Below are 14,610 nucleotides of genomic sequence, written 5' to 3' on the forward strand. Positions count from 1 at the left end.
GTTGTTCCCGTCAAAATTTCGAGATGTCCGCATTACGCCCGAAAAATGCTTAGATAAACGAGAGCTAATACATAGCACCTATGGGAGGTGAAGGCACGGCGTGGAAAATTTTCGACTTAACCAATTTTTCGAGATATGCGAGTTCGTGTTAATGAGGGCTTACCGTATCTCACCCCTAAGAAAAGATATGGTATTCATTTATGGACATGCAGACATAACAAATATCAGTCGGAAAGAAAATAAGAGTGGCAGTAACTAGGCCAAATTGGATTTTTTGCTAGTAGCTAAGGGTGGGACACAGCTCATTGAGACGAAAAAAATTGCAAAAATGTTGATTTCTTGAAAACCGTATTTTCAAAATATACAGGCAATTAATGCTGGATTTGGTCAGTAAAGTTGGCTTTCGAAAAACATCATGGCAGCCACGAAATGCCCCCTGAGAGGAGGAAATTTGTTTGAAATACCGTGCGCGCCGCGGGTGTTGCAGCCGGCCGATCGCCACCATTTTGTGCTTGGTTAAAAGCTGTTTTCTTTGTTTGCAATTTCCGCTATCTCAAAATGGCGTCATTGAAGCGAAGTAGCTGCGTGTGCCGTTCCGTGTCTCCATTTGGCTGGCGTGACAGGCGAGTCATTTTTTTTTCTTTCTGTTTTGCACTTGCCCTGGACGTCGCTTTGCCTAGCTGGTTTCACATCAAAGCGGCAGCGGACGGCGCTTCACGTTGAACTTTCGCGCCGCTTTACTGGGAAGCCTATCACATAAAAAATAAATTCTTGATTCACAAGACGCCTTGAGCAGTGGAGCTAGCAGACACCGGGCGAGTCGCCCCGGGCAGCAGCAGCAAAGTGGATATGGAAAAAAAATAAAAAATTGCTTCTATCGCTATAATCACTCTACCAGAGCCTCAGTATTGGTCAAACAATCCTCCCAATTTATTCGCTATTCATGGTTCTTTTCTTTGTACGGAGTTGCTATGCACGCGAATAAACAGTGATCCGCAACAGATTACAGATAGCGGAGGCTATCTGTAATCGGAGCCGATCACGACGGCTGCTTTGCGTACCCAGATCGCCTTGACAGCGCCAGATGGCGCCGCATGCTTGATTGGTCCAGACCTGCCGCGTCTGGACCAATCAGCGCGTGAGCAGGTGTGAGTAGGCGTGAGCATGGGCAGCTTTAGCATGATAGCAGGTCATGGTGGCCGACATCATCTAATTAGGCCACGGATTTTTTTTTTTTTACTGATAAAACATTTTTCTTTTCCGGAAGCCAGCTTGGAGCTCACAGCACCGGCAAACTGGACTGAGAGAGCAGCATCTTTATAATAATCAGTACCTTTGTTTAGCATGTCTAACCAGCTGATATTTCCTGCAAGCCAACCGCCAAGCTTTCGTGGCTGCTGTCGGTTCCTGCTTTTTCACTTGAGTCGCTGGCGAGCGGGTCGAAATCAAAGTGCTCGGCAATGTCAATAACATCAGCGCCTTCGGGAGAAACAGCATCGAAGGATTAAATGCTATGTTGAAACACTGCTCGACGATGACAGTTTCTTGCACAAGCAATCACAAGCATACGAAAAACTCCACACGTATGCATCATTAGATTGTGTGTATACGTGTTGCCAGTCTTGCCAGCAGGAGGCACTCGTGTGGTGCGCTCGTATCTTTGACGTCATTGCGTGCTCCATGCTCTGAGAGCTCGAAACCGGAACTGGTCCTGATAAAGGCCCTGATAATTAATTAATTGAGGCGTGTTGGGGCTTTTTGGGTTGCAGTACCACTGTTTTGGATCATCGTGCATTGTTTAAAGCAAAAATCCCGAAACAGATAATGTACGTGTCAATACTCCTTTAAGGTTGTAATAGCTTCTTATTAGCGTTTATTTGGCACGTGTAATGCAGCAGTTGCTCGGGAGACGATAACGCGAGTGGACGATAGAGTGCGTAAATTTTATTAATTCAAAATCCCTGTGGGTGGCGAGTGTGTTTAGTTGCAACGATCCAGGGACAGAAGTGATTGAAAAGTTACGGTAATATTTAAGACTTATGAAACAAATTCTTTTGGATAGCTTCATTAGTAACATGTTTTTTTTTTTGTTTTTTTTTTTTGTTTTTTTTAGCCTGAGTTAAGTTTATCTAAAATATCCTAATTTTCTGAGGGTTTTATTACATATGAAATCAATATGTTTGGACCATGATAATTTCTCTGTAAAGATAACATATCTGCACTATAGGCAGCAGATAAAACAAAGTAGTGGCATCTTCTTGGGGAGTCGACGCATACCATCTTGAGTGTGGACAGAGTCTGCTTATCACTTATCGGAACAGCCTGCCAGAGAAGGCTCTCTGGAGGAGCAGGAATGCCCTTTCCATCTCTTGTGTCTTATGGTGGAGCAGTCGACGGTTGCATAGTACTGTTGAACAGTTGGCCAGGTGTATATAAAACCGAAACCTGTGAAGCAGGCATTCTCGAAACATCACGGCATACTGTCGGGTCAAATGGAATATGAAATATTGTCGCAATTTGTCAGTGGCTGGGCTCTCCTTTGTGCAGGATTACAACGAGAATGAGGACCCCGAAGAAGAGGCTGGGGGGGGTAGTACAGCCATGCAGGTGGACATGGACAGCTGCTGTGAGGAGGACAGTGCTGCGGGAGCCTCTGCAGCAGCTGAAGGGGGTGCCTCGGCCAGCACGGTAGCTGCAGGCAGCAACCGTGGCCGACGACACCCCTTCTTCCAACGCTCAGACTCGACCCTCTGCCTGGGCTGCCAAGCCCCCGACCCCTTTGGCACACCTCTCTCCCAGGTGCACTATTAAGACACCCTTCTTGGAATCATTTCTTTATTTATGGGCAGATTTGCACCAGATTTTTACCACTTGTGCATGTTCTCGTGCTCATTTCAAAACTGCAAACTGTTTTTACCTAATGCAGGTAGTTTTAAATATATAAAGAAAACTGATCTTTTGTTTGGAGGGAGCATAATTAGTAAATATTAGACCTTGAGAAGACTTTGATCCTTGAATGATCTAGAATCACAAAGGACTGCAATAAAGCATAAATGACCATTCTAGGATGACTTGAAAGGAAGTTGTGGCTTGTCAAATTTGTCAAAGAAAAAGCTCATTTTGGTGACTGGGACAAATGATATATTTTGATAATTTTGGCAAACAACCGGTTGAAAAGTAGTTTTATTACAGAACTTATAATTTTATCTTTCTGGCAAAAAAAACAACAACAAAGAATTATAGCAGCAGCTGCCATGATATTGTCCCTCCAAAATGGTGACTGTGTCCAAAATTTAATTTCGAGGAATCTGTTAAAAACGTTTTTGGCATACTTGACTGGTTTTGACTTTGGCATAATTATGACTGGTTTTTGGTGTGAATACATTGTTTCCCATCGAGATAATTGTCCCTGCAACTCTGAAGGAAATTTATTTCTACAAGGTGTGCGATTCCTCATGCCGCGCATGACGCCGTTTCGCGATCCGCCGTTGCCGTTGTGCCACTAACTTTTCATTTACTGCTTCCTCGAACGCCTCACCACACAGCAAACAGAAATAGACCCAGATGTCTAGGAGGCGTTAGTACAGCAGGCATCAGGGGCGTTTGAAATTGATTTACAGGATAGAAAAGGCGCAGTATCTGTCACAATTCTCCGCGTAGACATGTACCATGCCATAGAGGAAGGGAGGAATGTGAAACAGTAGTCACCCTCTTTACTCAAAGCATCATTCACCGCCACATTCGCAACAAATGCGTAGCAGAATGCGGCTCTCAGGCTTTCACCTTTCACCACTTAGTCGCCAAAATGTCTCGTAATTTTTGCGCATGGCCGCACATTCCTCATGTTACCGAGCTGCACTATTCCCGATCATGCCCAACAACTATTGCAGACGGCATTGCGTGTACAGCTGCTGTCTCATTAAAAGACTGAAATGACGGCGGCAGCGCCAATGAGTTCGCGTCGGCTGCGAAGGCGTATAGCATTTGGCGGCGGCGTGCAGATGTTTCAGCGTGATTCTCTAGGGCTCTCGTCTTTTGGTTGCTGTTGCTGCTTATGGGCATGTTTCAGACGTTTAAATTGACAATGCCCCCCCCTTTCCCATCCCTTGGCGCAAATAAAAATCTTCAGATTTTTGATTTCGTCAGGTTGGCAGTTATGGTACTGTATTTGAATATTGCTGAAATGCACCCCTAGCTCGCCATTATGAAACAATGCTTTAAAAAAATGGGAGGCACTGTGCTACGAGCATTGAAAAGGCCAATAGTGTACCCCTTCGGCCCGCCCCGTGGACCGGCTTGTCGGCTGTTATTTTGGCCAGCCGTGTGGATGCTGTTGCGGGCCGGATCGTTCGCGTCTCAGTTCGTGGTCCGTCATCTGTATGCACCTTTAAGGGACACAGCCTTGCTGTGCAGTTGTGTCCTGCATTGTTTGAAGGACAGCTCTAGCATAATTTTGTGTCAGCAGAGTTTGTTATACTTTTTTGTGGCTGCAGCATAAAATGCATTTATTGATTCCAAGTTGAAAAGGTCTTCCCAGTGCTCTGATTCAAGCTCAATTGTCTTCTAGTTCGCTCTGTGTATTTGTGTCCTGCATTGTTTATAGGGACAACTCTAGCATAATTTTGTGTCAGCAGAGTTTGTTATACTTTTTGTTGCTGCAGCATAAAATGCATTTATTGATTCCAAGTTCAAAAGGTCTTCCCAGTGCTCTGATCCAAGCTCAATTGTCTTCTAGTTCGCTCTGTGTATAGCAAGAATTACATGTGTACTGAGACGAGGACAGAACTGCAAAGCTTACGAAATTGGAGCATCCGGAGATACCTCTGCAAAATCCAATACTTATTAAAGATGTGCGACATCGGTGGCACTGCTTAACAGCCGGCAAGAAGATACAGCAGGCTTACAAGGCAATCGTTCAGCTACACTGCAGTTTCGACACTTCAGAAAAATATAAACCATAGTTACACAATGCAAGTAAAAGCAATGAAAAACATTTCTGAGCTCAGCGTGGCACAGTGGTAACACATTGAAGGGCCAAGATTCATATCCTCTTCTATGTTGTTGTTTTTTCTTTCTCTTTCTCAGTTTTTTTTTTTTTTTTCATTTCCTTGATAATATCTGTGATATTTTCAAGTTTATCATACTTCTTTCAGGCCTCGTTCATGACATGACACTGTATTATCTGCCTCGGGTAATCTCTGAGCCAGTGCAAGCTGCTGGCTCAAATTGTTCAGTAAAATTTAATTTGCAAATTATGGCTAAGTTCTGTGAATTATCTGGGGTTTTTATAAACTGTTGCCTGTCATTGGGCTTTTACAGCACATGAAATCTCAACCTTATGCAGTTTCTGCTGGTTTCAAGTGCGCTACAGTGTACTTTTAGTGCTGGTTTTTTAAAACTAGAAAAAAAGAAAGAAAAATTGCAAACGATAATTTTTACATTGGTTCATTATGTACTCAGATAAACAACATGCAAGTGCAATATGTTAAAATAATATCTGGGATCGCATCTCGTTTCAGGAATTGTTAAATCGTTTTTTGTTATGCCTGCTCTTGCTTCTTCATGGAATATTCAAATAGCGCTTACGTCGGCAAAAGAATGTAAGGGAATCGCCCAGACATTGCGCCCTTTTGTTTCATCTGATCGGAATGCCTGTTCAAAAGACCTAGGCAGAGCCCACTTAAGTACACCTGGTTGATACATATTTTAAAATATGTGGGAAAAAACGTATTATCTGGGAAAACATATCATCTGAACTGCCTGATTTTGAAAAAAGAAATAACTTTTGGTTGAGTGAGGAACAGACATTAGAGTTGAGACTTTTACTGCAAAAAAAAAAAAAAAAGGAAGTGTAGGTTAGCATTTTGAGACAAAGTATGAACAGCTTCGTTTTTTAGCTCTTGCAGAATTCTGTCTATATTTGTGTTGTCTGAAGCGTGGAAGAGATTTAGTAACAAGTCCAGTTAGTAGAAGGCAGTGACAAACCAGGATAGCTTTCTTGGTTGCATCTGGATGCTTTGCTTCTTGCATAGACATGTGGAGAAGCCATTGCGATGGCGTACGTTCGTCGCATTTTTGGGCATGCTGCGTCTGTCAGGCAAACATATAGTTGTGGTTATGAAATGATTCACCCCTATGCCCTTATAGGGCCACTGACCACCCTCCGGTCGAAAATATTTTCTTCCCCGGTGACAGTGAGGCTTCGCCCCCAGAACCCAAAGCCGAAAAAATGTTTTTGAAAAGAGTAATTAATAAAGCAGTTACAGCCACCGCAATCACCCAATTCTGTCGTGTTTCTCTCCTCCCGTTCCCTAGCAAACGTTTTTCACTCTCTTGCTTGGTCGTCTAGCCTCCGCAAGCCTAATTCCCCTTCCTCCTCCGCGTTTGGCGGGAGGGTGCATGGCACTCTATGTGCGCGAAAACGAAATGGGCGAGGAAGCGGAGGGAAGAGGGGAGGAGGAGATGAGAGAGCTTTGGTTTGTATTTTTGGTGCCTTGCGGCGCGCGTATCGGTGTAGCATTTTGCACAGACTATCTCCGGTACCTGATCATACCCTGGACAGTGGCCCTTTAAGGCACTGCAATTGAAGCCGCCCCATTTCTCTTTATAAAGGCATGCTTTCGCGGGAACGGGCACGTCCTGTGTTGATTTGTTGGCTTTATTTGGTACTTTGTCCTCTTTGCATCTAGCCACTGCAGGTAAAAAATCACGGTGGCTGGCTGGGCACTGCATTTACGTTTTTTGTCGCAAGTTTTCGTTATCACATATCCGGTTGATCGCAAGATGTAATATGCGACCTTAATTTGTCGAAATATCAAATGTAATAACCAGGTAATCGTGTTATCTAGGAATGTATTAATCGGGAGAAAAATAATTAACTCCATGGGAAATTTTTTTACTTTACTGCCCACGATTTTAAGCATAGGGTTCTACAGTATGCATAGGCCACATCTTCGAGGACCTTTTCCAACCTGGACAAACTTCCTCAGTGGCCTGCATGCAATGCAAGATTTTGTTACGGGTTTATTGGGATTCTTTACTGCAGGCCCTGCCTCTTGCCGACCGTCCACAGCTGCTGACTCCTACGGCAACACGCCAGGAGCTGTTTGGGGCACCTCGTGCTCCGCAGCCTGCCGGAGGAGGCGAAGGGGGAGCCACACCCCTTCTTCCTCCCCGACTGGGCCTCTCAAGGGGCTCGGGAAGCAGCCTGCTGACCAACACGAGCCGCCTGGCTGAGGCCACTCGGGCACCCATCATTGTGGCCGCACCCTCATCGGTACGCAAAGGCCCACCACCTATGGCATTGACGGGTGCTGCACCATCCCAGGAAGGCACCACTGCTGCTACCACCTCGTCAGTGCCTCAGGGAAAATCCAGCGTGATTGTCCTGGCTGGCTCCCACCGGAGCCAAGGGCAGTCGGTGAGCAGCTTTTCTTCCTGGCTACTCCTTTAAGGGGGGACCCGGGTCTTTGCAGCCGAAAATTGGTCAGAAAATCGGATTTTCAACCTTCTCGTTTTCGCGATTCTGAGATCTTGTCGCAGCTATCTCCGAATTTTCGTTGAAAAATATCGCCTAATTTACATGTTACAGCGTACCAAAGACGAGAATCTGCGCGTGTGGCCCTTTAAACTGAGGTCAAATCGCGCCAAATTTCGTTCTCCCGCAGTTCGAGAAACACGCGATTCGCTGGCATAATCTTGGTGTCATTCGAACAATCGCGATTCAGGCCATTCTTATATCCCGGTTGGTGACCATGAGCGAGCCCACCGAAGCGGAAAAAAAAAGAAACAAAATTGTGAAACACGCCCTGCTATTGGACTCGCGATCCGGTGCCATTTTGAAAAGGTTTCTCCTTTAGGCCTAGTCGGCCTAGCGCCGTTCCTTAGCCTAAAAAAAAGTAGCGAGAGAAAATAAACGCGCCGGGGACGCTGCATCGCCGCATCTGGTTATCTGCAATCAATGACGAAGTGTACAATGCACAGAAAGGTTACTAAAGACGCAAAAAACAATCTTTCAAATCTGCCCGCGCGCGCTTGACGAGGTGCGCACTCGACAGTCACAGCGAGCATTCCGGTGCATGCCGTAGCAGGTTTTCGCTGCCGGGTGCCGCCAGGCTCCATCACACCAACGGTCCGGCGCAAGCCGTTGCAGGTTTTGGCTGCACCGCGGTTGCTGGGTGCGCTTTTGACAAGCCTGTTCTCTTTTTGCCCTGTGGTCACGTTGTGTGCACAACGCAGTTGTCGGTGTCGTGCATTTGTTCGTGCCGCGATGGTCCAAGTTTTACCACTTTCGTTGCCTCACCGCTTTGCCAGCGACGACTCATCGATTGTGGCAGCCATGGCAAACCGCGGTAAATACACGGCAAAGGACCTCAAGACGAAAATGGAGATTTTGAGTGAGGTGGAACGTGGTGTCCTATCCAAGACGGATATAGCCAAAAAGTACGACATCAAGAAGAGCACGTTGTCAACATATCTCAGGAACAAGGAATCGATCAGTGCTGCCTTTCGTAAAGACGTTATGGAGCCCTCTCGCAAAAGGCTACGGACGTCGGCCCATCCCGAAGTGGAGTGCCGTAATAGCATGGATAAAAGAAGTTCGCAGCCGGAACATTCCGTTAAGCGGGCCCATAATTGCTGCGAAGGCTGCAGTCTTTGCCAGCCAAATGGGCATCAGCGAGTTCGGCGCGTCGGAAGGCTGGCTGTCGCGTTTCAAGGCGCGTCACGGGCTGACATTTAGAAACGTTTGTGGGGAGTCAGCTGAAGTCGACAAGGAAACGTGTGAACAGTGGGTCTCCAGTGAACTGAAGGAACTGCTCGCTGATTATGCGCTCAGCGATGTATTCAATGCTGACGAGACGGCGCTGTATTTCAAATTGCTCCCCAACAAGACCGTCACTTACAAAGGCGACACTTGTGCTCGCGGAAAGAGAAGCAAAGAAAGAATCACTGTCATGATGTTTGCAAATGTGACGGGCACGGAACGGTGCCGCTTCCTGGTGATCGGCAAGGCAGAGAAGCCTCGCTGTTTTAAAGGCATCAATACGCTTCCTGTTGATTACACCGCAAACAAAAAGTCGTGGATGACACGGGAAATTTTCACCGACTGGCTGCGCAAGCTAGACAGGAAATTCGCTGCACAGAACAGGAATGTTCTCATGTTCGTGGACAACTGTACAGCTCATTGTGACGTGAGTGGACTGACAGCAATCTGCTTGGCATTTTTGCCTAAAAACACGACTTCTGTGCTCCAGCCTATGGATCTTGGAGTTATTCAGAACTTAAAAACGCTATACAGGCGTCACCTCCTAGAGAGACTTCTTTGTTTGGACAGTGGCAAGTCGTATGACATCGATTTGCTTGGAGCTGCCTGCTGGCATCATCGTGGAATACCGTCAAGCCGGAAACTATCAAAAATTGTTTCCGCAAGTGTGGCTTCGGTGACGCCCAGAAGCATGCAGCGCGGAGGTAGCGGAGGCTTCGTCTGATGATGTCTCCATCGTGCTCGACCGTGGCTACGCGGCTTTGTCGGAAGGTGTCGCCTTTGAAGCTTACGTTGACGTTGACAACGGTGTGGAGACGTCTGGGCCCTTGAGTGATGAGGATATAATCGCGGCTGCATGTGCTCCACAGGGCTCACGGGTGGCGAACACGGCTGAAAGCGATGAAGAGTCCGACGAAGGCGACTATCCGGTGCCACCCCCTAGTGCATGTGAAGTAGCGTCGGCGCTCGATCTCGCTGCACGATACTTCTCCGCCGATGAGAATTCGGATCCTGCGCTGGAACTCTTGGGCAAGCTGCAGTCTATGCTTGTGGAGTCGTGGCACAAGAAACGCAAGCAAACGCACATTACCGATTATTTTTCCGTGTAAATAAACATGTTTTGAAGCTCTCTACTCACACGAATGCATTCCAGTTCTTGTTTGCGGCGCATGACTGACCGATTAGTCCCGTTCATTCGCCGTTGCGGCTCGATTGCAAAAATTATCGGAATCGCCCTCCGTAAACGTGCAGTAGCACCTAGCCCTCTTTACTCGTGGAAATGAGTCAACATGTGGGCTCGGCCAGCACGGTGGGCCACGATGGCGCTCATTCCAGTGCCCGACTGTTAATTCGAACGCCGCTTAATTCGAACAATTTTCTCGGCCCCTTCGAGTTTGAATTAACGAGCTTTTACTGTATTGAGGTCGGTACATGTTTGGAGGTGCGATATTGTAACGTAACGTTACACAGAAGGCGCTCTGGCAGTCTGGCACCGAAGAACACCAACAGTCAGACAGGGCAGCCCAAAAGCGGAGCACCGATTCGCTTCGTCGTCTTCTCCGAATCGCCCGTTCAAATCTTCGTCGTCTATGAATGGCATGTGTCATTGCCCCCCTTCTTGGCAGCATCACCTCGATGCTGCAAATGCTGCTTGATGCGATGAGCTGACAGATATTATGCTAGGTTGGTGTGGGATACGACAACACAAAACGGGGCACCAACAGTCCCAAGAATAGTCAGCGGGGCGATCGTGGTAGGGTTTCATCCGGACGACGTGTACAACATCAGTGAACTTGCATCGTCTGCGGCTTGAGGGATCTTGGGTCGCGGATTCAACTTCGTAAGTAACGTCGCTGAGGCGGCGGAGGACACGATATGGGCCGAAGTACCGGCGCAGCAATTTTTCAGAGAGCCCACGATGACGAACGGGTGTCCAAATCCAGACATAGTCTCCAGGCTCGTAGGCAGCGAAGCGCCGTCCCTTGTTGTAACGGTCAGCGTCTACTTGCTGTTGTAGGTATATGCGCTGCCTTGCCAGCTGCCGCGCTTCTTCCGCACGCTGGGTAAAACTAGCGATGTCCAGGTCAAGCTCATCTTCGTCGTCGGTGTATACTTGGTAATTGGTAATTGGTCTTGGTAATTTTCTGCGAGAGCAGAAAATTACCAAGATCACAGTGGCTAGCGTCAGCTCCTGAGCTCTCGCAGTAATAAAAGGTTATGGTGGTTTTGCTTGCTTGCCGTTGTGCAATCACCACTGCAGTATTAGAAGAGACTGAAAGGTCAGTCCTGCTCACTGCCATGGCTAGTCTGTGTGTCGGCGTCGTACACACACAGACACTCGATTTGTCAACACCTCTGGCCCCACGTTGGGCGCCATAATATGGGGGTTCATTCTCGTAATAATGCGCCACGTGGGGGCTAGACGCTACGGTCGCCTTCTAGCCCCGACGTGCCAGCCCTAGCAGACAGAGCTGTGACCCCCAACCCGCGGTGTGAGAAATCGCCACTGCGGCGGGTTCGGGCCAGAGGGGACAAACACCGAGTTACGTACTCGAACATAGTTTATTGTGCTCGAGTACACGGCAAAGGAATAGCAATCAAGAACAACCACCGTGTAGCGAGCGAACGCCGCGTACGGGGGTGAAATAAAAACTACCTAATGGGGAAGCGCGCCAGGGAGGTGAGAGGAAGAGTCTTCTCACCTGACACTGCTTCTCGCTCACATCCCGTTGCGGTAAGTGGCTACGATCAATGGGCGATTCTCGGTGACGGCGGTGGTCTCCTCGGCGGAAATCATGAACCGCGCGCGTGCACGCCCATTCGCCGAAGACCCCGAGCGAGTTGCTACAGTCGCGCTCCTCGACACGAAACGGGAGAGGAGGTCTCCCGGTTACGCCGGCAGGAAAGAGGGAAGCCCGCGGCAGCATCGCTGCAGGCCCGGGAGGCGGCGGGGGGTGGCCAGCATGCCCTCTCCTCTGCCAACCTCTCTGCCAGCGCGCGTAATCACGCGAGTTAACTACGCGCGGGCATTATAATGGAGAAAGGGGATTGTGAATCCCCAAAACACCAAATTTACTTCCATTTAGTAAATTGCTTTACTTTTTGGCCAGAATAGACTTCAGTGGCGTCTCCAGAAGGCTGAGGTCACGAGCGATGCTGCCTTTTATTGCATCCGTTGTTTTTTCAACCTCTTCGATAATATGGAGCTCATCTCAGAGGGTTAGCAGTTTTCGACTTCGCGACATGGTGAATCGTGCTGCTCAATCGGAGCCGAAAATTCCATAACTATTTTGCTTCGGAAGACTCGGATCATGTTCGGATAATCGGCACGAGTGGATTACCAGCAGTGTCCAGCAGATTGATTCAGTGTGGTCGAGCGGTGACAGTTTCGTATCTCAGAAATAAAATTTAGGCGAGCCTAAATTCATTTCCCGCTTGCCTCTTAATAAATGTTGGATTTGTCCTTTATTTTCAACGTCTGAAATTGATCTTTTTTTTTTTTTGTTTGTTTTTTCGTACTAACATAAACACAGCATATTTTTGCCGCTAGAGAGATGGTTACTGGTTTTCAACAACAACATACAAAATAAAATGTCCGTTGAGGGCGCGGTTGCCGTATGGAGCAGTTTGGGTGCGTATCTTGATAGGTGAAGTGATAACGTGCACATGTCATCAACTGGCTGCAGTGAACCTGTATGCCAGCCTGTGTTTGCGGAAGACACTTTTTTAATTTCTAAAAGCATGTCTAAAAGTTCAGCCCATTGGTTCACGAAGCAAACCAAACCAGCTATGCTAATTTTCGGTGACCTGCTGCTTGCATGTCTAGTTCCCATCAGCCTGCAAGAGCTTGTGACAGGTTGCAGGGTTGCTTGACGGGGTTGCAAAGTTCAGCGACGCTGCTTGGTTTCATATTTGGTGAAAATGCCCCCTTTGTTGCAATCGATGCGTCAGTGTGTGATGCTCTGCATTTATACCAACAGTAATAAGTCAAGGTTTTGAGATGTTCTTTTAGTTTGGTCAGAATATACTTTGAGGGTTATAATACTGCTCTACTTCGCAGAAGCTTTATTATGCTACTTTTGCTGCTCGTTTTGCTTGGTACTTCTTCTAAAGTGTCTTAAATCTTGCTTGAGTTCATATCCTATACTGTGCACGGTACTGACATCATGCCCTCTGGCCTTCAGTTTTTGTTGTGGAACAAGTGCTTTTGTGAAAGTGGCAGAACCAATGCGACTTGCGGTGGTCATGAGAGGCTGTAGTGGGCATGGAGGAGCTCTGTCTCTCTGATGCAGCAACTTGCGATGTCATTTTGTTGATTGCTTTCCAGTCACAGCAGTCCTCTGAAGCTCATGTTCCTGCGTCATACTCTGGTGCACCTAGTCCAGCTGCAGAAGTGACCGTCACTTCGAGCAACAGCCTACCACCACTGACCAGGGCAGAGGGTTCCTCCTCCTCGGTGGCCAACTTGGGTACCACGCAGTCAAGTTCGAGCAGTGGAATCAACAGCACCTCTGCTTCGAGGTGTGTCCTGCTACTTTCTCATTTTTGCTAGCACTGGTGAAACAGTATTCGTTTTTTACTGTCAGCGACAGCATGTCTTGCATGACATGCGCATTACTAATGAGGTCCCTTCGATTTGGCTTGCATTGGCTGCCCTAGTTTTGAAAAGAGCTGCAGTGGTGCCAAGTGGTCACGTGAGTGTGCAGTTCCGACAACAGCGTGCTACGGCAACTGCCAAAACAAGTACACAAGTGTAAGACTCTGCAGCCTAGCAGGCGCCGATGTGCGCACAGTACATGGCAATGTATCGCTTGCCATGACACAATCTCTGTGGCCAACAAGGCTGCTATATACCGTTATCTGGAAAGTGACGACTTGACGGCAGTGATGTTGACTGCAACAAGTTCTCCAAGGAACGCACGGCTGCACGATCGTTATTCAGTAAAACCTAGATACATTTTTTTTTTTAAATGCAGGGGAAAAAAAATATGTATTACAGTCGAACCTCGATATAACGAACCTTAATGTAACATAATTCGCAATGCAATGAATTTTTATTTCCCAATCTCTCGCCCATTGAAAACCATGTTTTTTTTTTTTACTAAACTGATTTTATGCTGCATGTTTGATTTAACGAAGGCTTCGTGCATTGCATACATGTACCGGCGGCCACGGTGACAATCTGAGGAGAACTAAAACTTCAGCCCTGACACACCGCATTTTAAATCTGTCCTTTTATGTGCCGATTTTGCCGGCAGTCTTGAAACTACGAGTGCACCAAATGATGACAGGGGTGTACTGCCGCGCCATCCATTGCGTGCATACAAAACCCGCGGTTACTAGCCAGTCGGAACGACGAAGGGCTAACCAGAAATACCATAATTACTCGCGTAGTGAGCCCACTTTTATTGCGAATAATTTCGAGCCTTCAGCGTAGCGTGGCGGTAGCCACGTACGTCTTACCCACGTGACGCTGTGACGTCACACCCCACATGACACTAGGGTGTGGGCTGAGCTACCAACTCAAGCGGTTGGCGTAGCGCGGGGTAGCCATGCCTTACCCACGTGACGCTGTGATGTCACACCCCACGTGACACAAAAGCGAGAGATGAACTCCCAACTCAAGCAGTCGGCGTGGCGCGGTCGGAGCCGCGGCTCAGTTGGCAGGAGCTGTCAACTTGGGTCGCTCATTTCACATGGGATGGTTATGTCAGAATCAGCCTGCCAGGACCCTGGCATTCACGTTACCCCGAAAGACCACTAAGGCACATTCATAAGGCTTGGTTAAAGCGGGGCTTTATATGTGGGCTTAAGAAGAAGAAAAAGAGATGAACACTCGGTCACCC

The 14,610-nt window shown here is 47.6% G+C and overlaps 1 protein-coding gene across 7 annotated transcripts in view; it reads left to right on the forward strand.

The window, feature by feature from the left end:
* Positions 1-14,610, forward strand: part of hyd (E3 ubiquitin-protein ligase hyd) — a 264,107-nt gene that overhangs the window by 199,066 nt on the left and 50,431 nt on the right. For all 7 annotated transcript variants that reach the window (XM_084607224.1, XM_084607031.1, XM_084607166.1 and 4 more), the window contains exons 34-36: positions 2,548-2,799; positions 7,046-7,420; positions 13,092-13,285. In XM_084607224.1, the coding sequence (XP_084463350.1) occupies positions 2,548-2,799; positions 7,046-7,420; positions 13,092-13,285 (821 nt within the window). The remainder of the gene's footprint in view (positions 1-2,547; positions 2,800-7,045; positions 7,421-13,091; positions 13,286-14,610) is intronic.

The sequence above is a fragment of the Amblyomma maculatum genome, chromosome 1 (genome assembly GCF_055883805.1).
Source record: "Amblyomma maculatum isolate TAMU_Amacu chromosome 1, ASM5588380v1, whole genome shotgun sequence".
NCBI lineage: Eukaryota > Metazoa > Arthropoda > Arachnida > Ixodida > Ixodidae > Amblyomma > Amblyomma maculatum.